The sequence below is a fragment of the Rhinolophus sinicus genome, linkage group LG04 (assembly GCF_036562045.2).
Source record: "Rhinolophus sinicus isolate RSC01 linkage group LG04, ASM3656204v1, whole genome shotgun sequence".
Classification (NCBI taxonomy): Eukaryota; Metazoa; Chordata; class Mammalia; order Chiroptera; family Rhinolophidae; genus Rhinolophus; species Rhinolophus sinicus.
The window spans coordinates 159,201,616-159,214,421 of NC_133754.1; the positions used below are offsets into that span (position 1 = coordinate 159,201,616).

Sequence of the window (12,806 nt, forward strand, 5' to 3'; positions counted from 1 at the left end):
CAAAGTGGGGTCCCCAGGTGAGCAGCATCAGCAACACTTGGGACCTTGTTAGAATCGCAAATTCTCATGCTTATCCCCCAGAACCTACTGAATCAGAAACTCTGGGGTTGGAACCCAGCAATCAGTTTAGTGCTTTCTCCAGGTGACTGCGACACATGCTGTGGGCATACCAACCAATCCACAAATGTGTCACAGCTAAAATTGGGGGAGGGGGGACAGAGGGGAGAAAGGCAGTGGGGACCCTCTCACACTCAGAGACCAGTGAATAAAGAAAGGAAGACCCGGGTGGCTTATGGTTAGGACTCCATTGCTGGAATTGAGATTTAGGATTTCCAACAGAAGTGGTGCTTTCCACACCATGTATCTCATTGCCAGGGGAAACTGGAATGAGCTTTGTAAATGGGTCCTCTGTGCCCTCTAAGTACCTCTTTGTGCAGTAGTACTGTTTTAATAGTAAATTTTATTTAATACAGCCAGCCTTCCCTGAACACCAATAACCAATCTCTCGTGCATGACACAATCGGGCTTACAAAGTCCTTCCATCCAGATCTTTGCCCTTGATCATCACAGAGATTCAGTGTGGCAAGGGATGTGATGATCCCCATTTTATAGATGGGAAAACTAAGGCTCAGGGAGACTGAAGAACCTGTCTGAGGTCACACAGCTGGTGAGTGGTGGAGCTGGCATGTGAACTTGGGATTATCTGACTCTTCCTACTACTGTCCCACTGGCTCCTGACATGCAAGACACTGTCCTGAGCTGTCCAGGGCAGAGAAACATGCCAAGGAGCTGGTGGGAAAGACAGACAAATAATCCAAATAACTGTCCAGCACTGAGTCATAGGTCTGTCTTCTCTCTTTGCTGGGAGGCAGACCTGTCACGGGCTGAACTCAGGATATAGCCTGAAAAGTAGCTGCAACAGAGACACCTCTTCAGACGGTGAGTTGAAAATGAAATGACTTTCTCTACACGATCTCGAGGGTGCCCTTCACACATTGTTCTGCTGCCCTGCTCCCTGAGCAAGCACTCTGATCACTAGCTTCTAGCGGCAATGGCAAATCAATCATTATGGATGCAGCTTTTAACTCACTCACTAGATTAAAAGGAAATGTTGATCCATCCTCCGTGTGTGGCCTGACTGGCTTTGCTAGAGGGCTCTGGCAGTTCCCTTCCCCGCTCTGGGCCGTTTGCCCAGCAGGACAAGGGAGTGGGGTGCAATATATGAGGGCCTCTCCCTGTGTGAGTGGTGGCAGAGCATGACCAAAGCGGGGGTGGCTCTCATCACTCCCATGCAGGCTCAAACCTCCAGAACTTGGGCTCCTACAGAATCCTCAGCTGGACCCTTTCCAAGAGGGAACATACACCCCAGTATTGTATCCTGCCAGCTGTAGACACAGGGAGAAGTTGGTGCGAGGGTGATGAAAGGCATGTGAAATTTCCCGTGGGCTCTGGGAGGGTGAGGGCTCCCACCGTATTTTATGCAGCATCTTGGATTGCAGCAGGGAGCCCAGACACTGCCTGCGTTAGGCCTTATGCTCTGGAGTTAGACTTCGCAGGTTCAAATCCAGGCTCTGTGGCTGACTAGCCATGGGTCCCGGGGCAAGAGATTTCTTCTCTTTGAACCTCAGTTTCTTCATCTATAAAAGGAGGAAACTAATCTCCTAGAGGGTGGTTGTGAGGGCTGAATGAGATAAAGCACACAGAAAGTGCTCAGTAAATGTCAGCACTTTCCTGAAGCGATGCCCTTAATGCCTCACCAGGACTCTCTGCAGCAGGAACGTGTCCTACATGAGGGAGAGAATAGATGCTTCCAGGACAGGTTCAATCCCTGTCCTTCCTGTGACCACTCAGAGATGTGAAGACACCAAGTCTGTGCGCCCCCAAGCCTGGGCCTGCTTCTCTCCACCCAGCTCCTCTACCCTCCCTGTGTGCTCACCTCCTGTGCAGGCTCCATTTGCCCATCTAATGATCTGTACTACAAATCCCAGGGGCTGCTCAGACCCTCTACTCGAACCAATGCTGCCCTGAGACAGTGTGCAGTCACCCGAGGCTGCTGCCTCGGCCCCACAGAGCCCTTGTGTGGGCCCTGAGTTGCATCTGGGGGCTGTGGGCTGCACAGGAAGGCCATTTCTAGACCCACCTGGAGGCCTCCCAATTTGTTGCTATAAAGACTCCCAGTGAGTGAGTCAAAGCAGACTAGGAACTGAGTCCAGCCAACTCTGAAGGTAGGTGTCTGCCGGGTGGGAAAGGGGTCTGACAGCTTGATGGAAGCCACACCACCTCTCTGTGGATGGCAGGGACACAGCCGGTTTCCTGCAGCTGGAGGGGAAACCTGACCGGGCATCTGTCCTGGGGGCTTGGACCCACGACAGGACCTGCTGGACTGCTCGGGGGTGGTGTGGGGGTTCTGGCTGAGGCCACAACCACCTTCCAGGAAGGAGGGCAGGCAATGAAGGCCCAGGGATTTTTGGAGAGCTTGTGGTATTTCTCACTCACCAGGCCACACAACACTGAGACGGGAAGACTTGATTCCTAAGAAGCTATGACCACCCTACACCTTACAGTAGCTGTTTTCACTGACAACCGGGAAGCGATAATCAAGCCTTCAGCGCCCAGAGTCTGCCTGAGATGGGAAGGGTCTGACTTCCATGAAGGCTTTTCTGGAGCCACTGGCCCAGAAGGGCTACTTCTGTGGAGAACGCCAAAGAACCCTTTTGAGAAGTGCCTCTTTTCACGAATGCGATGCAGGACAGCACTTTGAAAGGTAGAAAGAACTTTGCCTCCTAGATTGAATCATGGAGCTCATTCAGAGGCCTTTCCTTCTCCCAGTCTCTGACCAGCCTGCTGGGGTCCTGATGGGTGCAGCACGGACAGATCCCTGATGGTGACTGCAGGCCAGCTTCCCAGGGCCGGCAAAGCCCTCTGACACCCATTCGGCCTGTCGCGCTTCTGCTTACAAGTTCCCAGTGAGAGGAAGCTCCTTACACACTTTCAGGTAAAACTAAAGTTCTTACCATGCACCTGGACCCTAAATCCCTATGATTCCTCCTTGGGGGGCCCAGCTCTGCCCTCTGTGGGGGGTCCCCTCACACTCTACACCCTTTGAAAATTTAAAAACACTAACCAGGTTCCCTGCCCAGGTTTCCTTATCCAGACTAAACATACAGAATCAAAGAATATAGGGCTGGAAAGAGACGGTAATGATTTTGCCCAGACAACTTGATCCTACACAGATGTTTCCCAGCTACAATCCTGCACCCCAGGCTCCCAGCGCCCAGAAAAGCTGTGTGGGCATTTCAAACAGGTGTGGTAACAATGAGCACAGGGCTTAGTGAAGCACTAATGACGGGCTAAGAGCATGTGCGTGCACACACACACACACACACACACACACACCATCCACTCAGGCGGGAACATTAGCCTTCATTCTTGAGCAGCCACACTTCTGGGTGTACAAATGGGATGGTGGCAGCACTTTAGCAATCAAGCCAATTGAGCTGTTGCGACTCCTCCTCATGATCTGACAGGCGGCCCATCCACCTCTCACTCCATCTCCACCCTGGGCTGAAAAATAGAAGGGTGCTCCTCACCTACCAACACTGCACCCGACAGGCTCTGTTCACAGCCATGGGAGGGACCCGGTCATGACTGAAGGCCCCTGCTCACAGCCCGAGTGAAACACCTTCCTTCTGCGCCCCCGAAATCAGAACCGAGCCGAAAGCTTGCTGGGAAAAGCACAACGGGTATATACGCTGGAGCAGGACACACAGAGCTAAACCAACTTGATGAGACACAGACGGGGACATAATTCTGAGACTGTCTTCTATTGGCCGCCTAAGACATCAACCTATGATGACACTTCTGATAGCAACTGCGCAACATAAAACCTGGTCCAGAATGGATACTTGTGGCTCAAAAACTTACTCAGAGACAGTTATATCTGAGACCTTGTGATCTTTTGTGAAAAACTAAATGTACAGAAGTTCTACAACCATCTTTGGCTAGAAGTGGACAAGTTCTGGCCTGAGAGCCTTCTGAAAAGTTGGTGTCCAGTGGGATAAATGCTTTTCACTTCAACGTGCACACGGATCACCCTGGGGTCTCGTTAAAACTGATTCTGACTCTGTAGGTCTGGGGGGGGGGGGCGCGAGAGACCCTGCATTTCTCACCAGCTCCCAGGTGGTGAGATGCTGTTAGTCCAGGCACTATATTTTGAGCAGCAAGAACTAGGCTAGGCTAGAGCATCAAACGTAGCACAGCCCTTCAATTACCTGCTCAGTCCAGAAGAGGGTGAGATCCCACAACTGCCTGCAGTGCTATCTCGTGCCACGGGCCTTTACTGTCTGAGAGAGTTGTCACATGAGGCCCTGTAGCCCTTTAATCAAACTGGTATTTGCAAAGAGCAAGTTCTCAGACAGCAATGGCTCCGTTCTGGCTGCTCTCACACCCAGAAGGAGCACAGCCTCTTACCAGCCATGTTAGGGGACAGGCACAGTCTTTGGATTCCCTTGTGCCAAGGGAAGCGAGGTGGCTGTGAAATGCCTGGGAGAGACCTTCAGCCACACGACTACGCTCATCTCTGGTTCTGGACCAAGCGCTCACAGCCTGGTAGGTGAGACCAGCAGCTTCAGAACGAACTCTGCATGGTGAGAGAAAGGCTCGCCAAGGAGGCGTGCAGGAAGCTCACAGGCCCAGAGAGGTGTAAGGAGGCCCAGGATGCATGGCTGAGTACCAGGAAGGGCTCACAAATGGTGGTGTTTGAGTGGGGTCCCATGGAGGCGTGGGATTTTCCCAGCTAGGATAAGGCGGGGAAAGGCGTATTGGGCAGAAGGAATGGGGTTCGCATAGTGTGCTACGTCCAGTGAACTGTGAGTCACAGGTGCTGTAACAGCTAGAACATCAACTGAGGGGATCAGGATGGGGGTAGGGCAGAGGCCTTACTGTGGGGGCCAGAAAGGAAGACAGGAAGGGTCTAGTCGTGCATGAAAAAGGGAAATTTCACACAGAATCAATCTTCAACAAATTAAAAATAAAAACTCTCCCTTTATGATCTTCAATGTGGCAAGAGTTAAATTAGTCACTTGATGCCTCATTTTTCACATGTCTAACCTCTTAGACACATAAGCTTTTTGCGTCTGGCTTTTCACTGCTAAACATTAACCATACGCATTTCCCTCAGTTGTTACACACTTTGTCAACATCGCTTTTTAGTGGCTGCACAATATTCCAGTTAATCAGTCCCTACTTGCTGCACTTTCAGGCTGTTCCCCATCTTTTATGATCAGACACAATACCTTTTCTGAATTTCAGATCATAACCTTGGCATGAATCCTAAGGACTGGAATTAGAACCAAAGGGTGTGAACATAAGCCTGAGACCTGTGACGCGTGTGGCGGACTGCTTTCCTCAGGGCTGTGAGCGAGGAGTTTCAGCACTGTGACGGATTCCTGGATTCCAGAACACCAGTCTCAGAGTGGGGGGGGAGGGAGCCACCCGAGTTATTCAAGGGGCGCTTGGCTGGGAGGAGGGCCAGGCCCCAAGGTCAGGATGTGCCCAGGGCTGTGCTCTGAGCAGGTTTACGCTAAAGCTGGGACAGGAGGCACGCAGGCCTAGGACAGCTGTACGACTAGATGGAAGCACCGGGCTGCCTCAGGCCCAATAGGAGCCACTCTGCAGATTGGTTTTCTTTCCATTTCTAAGAAAGTTCCTTCTGAAATCTTGGCTTCAGTGCACTAGAGCATTATCAACAGGATCAAGACAGAGTCAGACAATGAGATTATCTGGGCCGTCTTTAAAGATTGGGGAGACTAGAACTGAGACCCAGGATTTCCCTTTGGCCTGGCCTCCCTGCCCTCCAGGACGCTCATCACCTTCGAGGAGTCCAGCTGTACCAGAAGAGAAGACAACCCAACTAGCTGATCAAACAAAGCCCTGTGGGTTACCTGAGCAGGCAGGCCCCAGTGCAGTGACTCCCTTTACCAAAGGTGAGTGTCAAGTGCGGGTCAGCAGCCACCTCTGCACAGGGCCCCTGGCTTCTTACCTGCCAGAGCTGGGATGGTGACCCGGTTCCACTCCCATGGCTGGTCATACTCATCGGCAGGCCTGTCGTCGTCCTGTGGCAGCTTGCTCTCCCGCAGTCGGGGACTGACGGCACTCTCTGGGTCTGAGTCAAGGCTCTGGCCCTCAGGTTCGTAAGGGGTGTCGTACAACTGGAGGCCTTTGTGCTGGGACCGGACGCTTTCCTGCCTCTGAAATTCTGCAGGCGAAAAAGACGGGTGCAGAGATGTAACAGATGTGCAACACACGCGTCCTCACCTGGGATCTGCCAGGGGACACCCACAGGAGTTCACGACTGCCAGCCAAGGAGGGGAGGACCGCACAGGAGCAGCCCCTTTCGGGGTTTACCTGTCCCTCCCGCCCCGTGAAGGCAGCACCTCTGCTCTCTTCAGGCGAGGTTTGCTCACTAGGAGTTCAGGCTCACGGACCTGATGACACAACCAGAAGGCTCACTGCCCCCATCGGCTTGCTCATCGCAGTCTCAAGGGCAGCGCACACGAGGTCCCACGTGTGTTCTCACACCAGCCCAGAGCAGACAGAGCTCTCACCTGTCACTTTACAGATGAGTGGGGTCTTCCCCACTAGGGGTGTGCCCCATCTGCTGGACTTTCATTTCCCATCTGAATAACCAGGAGACTGGGCCCAAGGATTCTCAAGTTTTCGCCCAGCTTGCAAATTCATTTTCAAAGCCCTAACAAGCCTCTCCAGGGGACCCAGGGTTACCATTTTCTCCCCTACAACGCTCCACATGTGACCCTTTCCCAGTATTTGTCTCCCCCAGAGCCTGCCTGTCTTCTAACACACTGAGCACATCTGAGGGACGTGAGAGCAGATGTCCAGTTCCACTTCTGCATAAGGGACGAAAACCCTTGATCTTCTGGAAAGATTGCCAAGGACTGGCTCTGGTGGGGGCCGAGGGGCGACCTCCTGTCTAGACGACGCCCCACCCAAGGGACATCATTTCAACTGCTGCTCATTCCAGAGAGGCCAGTGGTAACTGAAAGATGGATGCTAGGATGCTACAATTGGGTGCTTCTGAGTCAAACAGGGACACTTTACTTGCTTTGATCATAAACATCCACTGTGTGCAGGGCCCACATGGGGATACAAGGAAGGGAGGGTTTGCTGTAGAGGTTGCTCTCAGGAAGCCCCCCGTTTCCAGAGGAGATACAACAACCTAAATCACCATAATACTCTGTGGCAAAGGAGCTCAGTGCAGGGTCTGTGAGGGGCCAGTGAGGGATGAGGCAGGAGGAGAGAGAGATGACATTTGAACCGACAGCTCTGACAAGTGGAAACAGGAGAGGACAGGATTCCTTGTGGCAGGACAAGGGCCGGCCAAGGCAGTGGGGCTGCAGAGAACGTGCTCACTGCCTACTTTCTGGTTTTACTGTGGTCAAATCTATATAACATTTGCCATTCTGACCATTTCAAATGTACAGTTCAGTGGCATGAAGACTATTCACACTGTTGGGCAACCATCACCACCATCCATCTCTAGAACTTTTTCATCTTCCTAAGCTGAAACTTTATACCTTTTAAATACTAACGCCCCATTTCTCCCTGTCCCAGTTCCTGGCAACCACTATTCTATTTTTGTCTCTATGAATTTGATACTCTAGGTACCTCATATAAGGGGGAAAAGAAAATCATACAATTATTTGTCCTTCTGTAACAGGCTTATTTCACTTGGCACAATGTTTTTAAGGTTCTTCCATGTGTCAGAATTTCATTGCATTTTAAGGCTGAATAACGTCCCACTGTATGTCTATTCACTGTCCCCTTTTGCTGGAGTGCTGGACCCAAGGAGGTGAGAGAGTGGAGGTGAGGTCGTGAGCGTGAGCTGTCGCTTGAGGACTCTTGAGGCATTCTCCAAAGCAGAGTTTCAATGGCATAAAGATACGGTAGAATCCCGCAGGAATTCTGTGCCTTGAAGAGCAGCTGACAGAACAGACGAGTGACGCCAGCTTCTTCTGAGCGAGAGCAGTGCTTTTAGGCTAGGCTGCATGATCTAGGGTCAGCTCACAGGCACGACAAATATCCTGCCTCCTGCGCATGCCCTAATACCACAGAAGGCGACAGAAGCCAGCGGAGGCTGTGCCGGTGGTCGCTAGTGCTGACATTCAATAACACTAGGGTAGTACTGCCCGGACTTCATGTAGTCCTGTGCTGACGTCATGAGTTTGCTGTTTTTGAGTGCCAACTGGCTTATTCTTTACCATTTTTATCTATGTTGTCTCACGTTTGTCAAAGAAAATGAAATCATTTAAAAAGTAAACTTCATATCCCCGTCCCATAAGCCATTATCCAGAGTTGATAAACAAAAAGAATGAAGAGAAGACCACTGCCCGCTGGGCGGCTGGCCCAATGCCAACGTGTGCTTTCTCTCAGCTGGAAAGGAGATGAGCAAATACGGGAGAGCTATGGGGGCCGCCAGCTGCAAAGGGAGACACCTTCTTTGGCAAATAAGGGTTATTTTCTCTTTTTAGAAAGAAAGGAAAAAAACCTTCTCCCTACGTGGTTCACAGGCCACCTAAAATCCCGTTTCCTCTGAGATGTCTCCTTTGGCAAAACACGCTTTATTAGATCCCATGAGTAAACTGGGATCATTTCTTTGTTTTGAGGACAGATCTCTTTTTATGGGGAAGGAATAGGAATAAAGAGCTTCATAAGGTAGGACTTGGTCACTTTAAGGTAAAGTACTGGAGACAACTCTGTAAAGCACTAACTCTACCAACCGACCCAGTCTGCTTTGTCCAGGCCTCGCCATCCCATCGCTCTGGCCCTGGTTCTAAGAAGTGCTGTCCTGACGCCTGTCTTTGGAGAATTCTGAGGGTGGAGGATAGCGGGAAAGCAGCCGCAGTTCACAACGCACTTTGCGTGCGAACCTCCAGTTACTCTTGGGCACCACAAGGCACGAATGCACTTCTGTGGGCCCCCAATAATCAGGAGCACCCCAAATTCCAGTTCATTGATGACCCCGACTACAGTGTGGAAGTACCTGGAATATGCCAAAGGCATATAGTTTAGTATGATACAATACTCAGAAGAGATGGATGCTCTACACAAATACCAACCTAAAAGGAAAACACGTGCAGTGAGATTAGCTATTAAATCAGAGGCCCTCGTGCATACACCACTCATGCAAGATTTATTGTTCCAAGAGCATCTGTGCCTCACAAAGCTGGGTGAGTAATGGCATGCAGTCAGGGCAGGGGATGTTCTAACGGTAATCATTAAAACAAGCTTTCCCCCATGTTACATGGTGAATTCAAATTTTCATTAAGGTCCCAACAATAGGGAACAGTTAAGTAAATTACGGCATGCTAACTGGATGGAATATTAAGCAGTCATTAAAATGATAAATCCGAAGATTATGTAGCTACATGGAAAAGTGTGCACGGAATTATGCTAAGTTAAAAAGTAAAATACAAGATTGTTTATGTGCTGAGAGGAAACCGTATAGTGTGGGCTTTCCAAACAAGCCCTGGACAATGTGGAAAATTCCCCAAGGGGAATTCTCCTCCTCACTTAGGAATTGCTGACAATCAGCATCACAGACTTTGCCCGTAATATCTACACTCCGACGACAGCAGTGTTGTAAGTACAGATACACATGAATAAGGGGCTGAAAACCTAAACCAGGAAGATAAACAGCTGCTGTGGATAGAGGTAGGAATTACCGCATAACTATTTTTGAAAGTTGTTTTAAATAATGAATAAGGATGCTAGTAAAGAAAAAATGTAATTAAGACAGGAACACATAAATGTAAGTATGATTTTTAAGCGGGTCGGGCTTACAGGAGCTGTGTGTGTTTTGGAAGCAGCTGCCTTTCCCTGCGAGAACACCCATTTAGGGAGCATCTCTCCCAGGAGAGCTTTGCCAGGAGGCCCAGGAAGTCGAGGGCGCTCACGCCAGGCCAGCTTGCCAGCATCACAATCTCCTGCCTCATGACCAGGTCCATCCTCCTTCTCACCCAGACCAATCTGTGTCGGTCCAGAGACTGCTTTAATAGGGGAGCTGGTGACCATATGTTTTAAGTCACAAGTTATCTGAACATCACCATCTATAAATTCATGGAAAATGACCTTTAATATCGGGTGGCAGGCTGTGATTTCATGCCTGTTAGGCAGAGAGCAGAAACATTAAACTGACAAGGTGGGGATTTCTGTTGACTTCTGGAGTAGAAAGCTTTTCAAGTGGAACTACATATGGAGGGGGGGATAAAGGAAGGAGAGAGAGCACTTTCTTTAGAATCAGAATGTTCGGCATTGAAGGGACCCTGAGCACATTCATCAAGGGGACAGAGGGTGAGGCAGGTTCTGACCAAGGGCTGCAGCCATGGAGAGGCAAAGGCCAGCAGATTGTCGAGCCAGCGAGTATCTGAGCTAGGGGCCCAGGACAGAACTCGGTGCAAACCAGAAGCCCACTGGGTGGATCTGACGAAGGTTTCGAGTTCCCCAAGTCCACGAACGAGCAATGAACAATGAACTATATGCTACACTTCACTCGAGCATTCACCAACTCTATGCCTCTCCACCCCTGCTTTTTTTTTTTGGTTTGGCTGCCAGGAAGCTCAGAGTTCACTTTAATGCATAACTTCAATAGCTATGTTAGCTTAGATATATACTGTGTAGATTCACTCACTCATCCTTCTGCATGGACTTTGTTTACTGTTATAATAGCCTCAATAATACACATTTCTTTTTATTATGGACAGCCTCAAATCTATATTTTGAAAGCAGACGAACACACATGTAAATGAAAAATTACATAAAAGTATTTATGGGAAATACTTTTACTAGCAAGAAGACTAGCAGAAAAGAGACCTTTTCTTTACCTCTTTACATTCCCTTCAGGAACAGAAGGAGGGCAGGGCATGGCTTCCTTCTCCAGGAGACTGAGGCCAGGGAAATCAGCGCACATTCCCTGGGGGACTGAGCCGTCCTCATACCCGGCCAGGCATCTACTCAGTGCCCAGCACCAGAGCTGGACAGAGATGAATGAGACACAGTCCTGGCTTTTGGGGAGCCCCTGACACAATCAGAGACGGTTCAGCTTCTTCAACAGGGAGCAAACCTGACACTTCAACTCAGCTGGGAGAAACCTCGGAGGGCCTTGAAGGATTTAGACATGAGGTCGTGGTACAGAAAATGGGCATCCGATTGAGCACAGGGGCTGGAAGCCTGAGGTAGACATGGGGCAGAAGGGCTGTCCAGGGCGCCCAGTGAAGGAGGAAGCTGGAGGCAGGTGAAATGGATCCTCAACCGCCTCAGGACGCCACCTTCAGGAGTGTCTACCAAGGAGAGGTGCCCTAGAACCTCTGGGCAGGGTGGAACTGGGTGGGGAGAGGCTGGCACAGACGTGCAGGAGCCCAGGTAGAAATGACAGACGCTGGCCTGCAGGCCCCTCAACCTTTAATTTTCCCAGCTGGGCTTGTCTGGGAATCCACACCAGATCCCAAATCACAGGGTGGCAGAGCTCAGTCAGGGATATGTCGCCCATGGAGGCCTCTATTTCCAGGCCCTGCCCGGCAGTGCCATCAGACCTCTCCCACGTGGCTTCGAAGCCACCTGGACCCGTGCCCGAGATGCCAGGGATGCGGGTGGCCTAGACTCAGAGGTCCCGGCAGCATCACTAGCACGACACACCCACAACACAAGGGGCCCTGCAGCAGCCGCCGAGAGGGAGGCAAAGCCCTGGGTCCGGGTGAGCCACAGGTTCAACAGCACAGTGTGATGGCTGCAAACACAACCCTGCCAGACTGCATGGGTCTGAATCCTGGCTCCAGGGCGGGGACTGGGTCAGGGTGCCCCAGTTTCCTCATGTCTGCCGGTGGGGACCACAGCACCCACCTCGGAAGGATGTTATGATTACACAAATTCATACACATTCGGTGTTTAGAACAGTGCCTGGTACACAGCAAACACTCTAGGGACGTTGTTCTATGTCAGTTACCATGACTGGCACGTCCTCGGGACACCATTCCAAGACCCTGCCTCCTCTGAGAGGGGGCATCATCCCCCTCGGGGAAAGGCCTACTTACTGAACTCTGACAGGCCAGCCCTGTGTTGGAAATGGAAGGGTCTCAACACCCACTCTGAACTACTTTCATTTCTGGATCCACAGCTTAAGGGGTTAGCTGCTGCTCTGGCTCCCCATGGGAGCCCCGCTCTGGATCAAACATTGCACGCAGTATGAAACACACAGAGGCGGTCTCAGTGACCAGGAGTCTCATCGTGGAAACTAAGGCCCGGGGAAGGGAAGAAAGCAGCAGGGGCAAGGCCTCCGGTCCTCTAACTCCTGGACGAAGGCTCTTCCTCCTGCCTTTTCCAGATGCTTCCTGACATCTCCTTATCAGACCGTCTTGTTTTTAATCTTCTGGAGGCACGGGCATGTATTTCAGTCAGGACTGAGGTGTGAGAAAGCACAGCCAGCACCCAGACTGAGTGAGGAGCTCCACGGGAGTGGCGGGTGGCTGTTCCTAATTAGACACGCGGCCGAGACCCAGCCAAGTTCCAGGGCACCACATCAAAGGGAAAAGACAGGGGACGTTTCCCCATCTGAACTATTAAAACATTTGCTGGAGAACCCCCCCCCCCAACTAGGGTGTTTCAACAGATGCCTGGATTCAAGTGGCCCGAGGGGGCCGAGGGGGCAGCCTGGGGCAGCAGGAGTCCTCTCGGGTGGACACTGCAGGCCAGCAAGGGCAGGGCAGGGTGGCTCAGAGACAAAGCCTGGCGACAAA

At 51.1% G+C, this 12,806-nt stretch overlaps 1 protein-coding gene across 2 annotated transcripts in view; it reads right to left on the bottom strand.

The window, feature by feature from the left end:
• SHB (SH2 domain containing adaptor protein B) overlaps positions 1-12,806 on the bottom strand; it is a 130,709-nt gene that overhangs the window by 42,536 nt on the left and 75,367 nt on the right. For both annotated transcript variants that reach the window (XM_019729168.2, XM_019729169.2), the window contains exon 3: positions 6,041-6,256. In XM_019729168.2, coding sequence (XP_019584727.1) covers positions 6,041-6,256 — 216 coding nt within the window. The remainder of the gene's footprint in view (positions 1-6,040; positions 6,257-12,806) is intronic.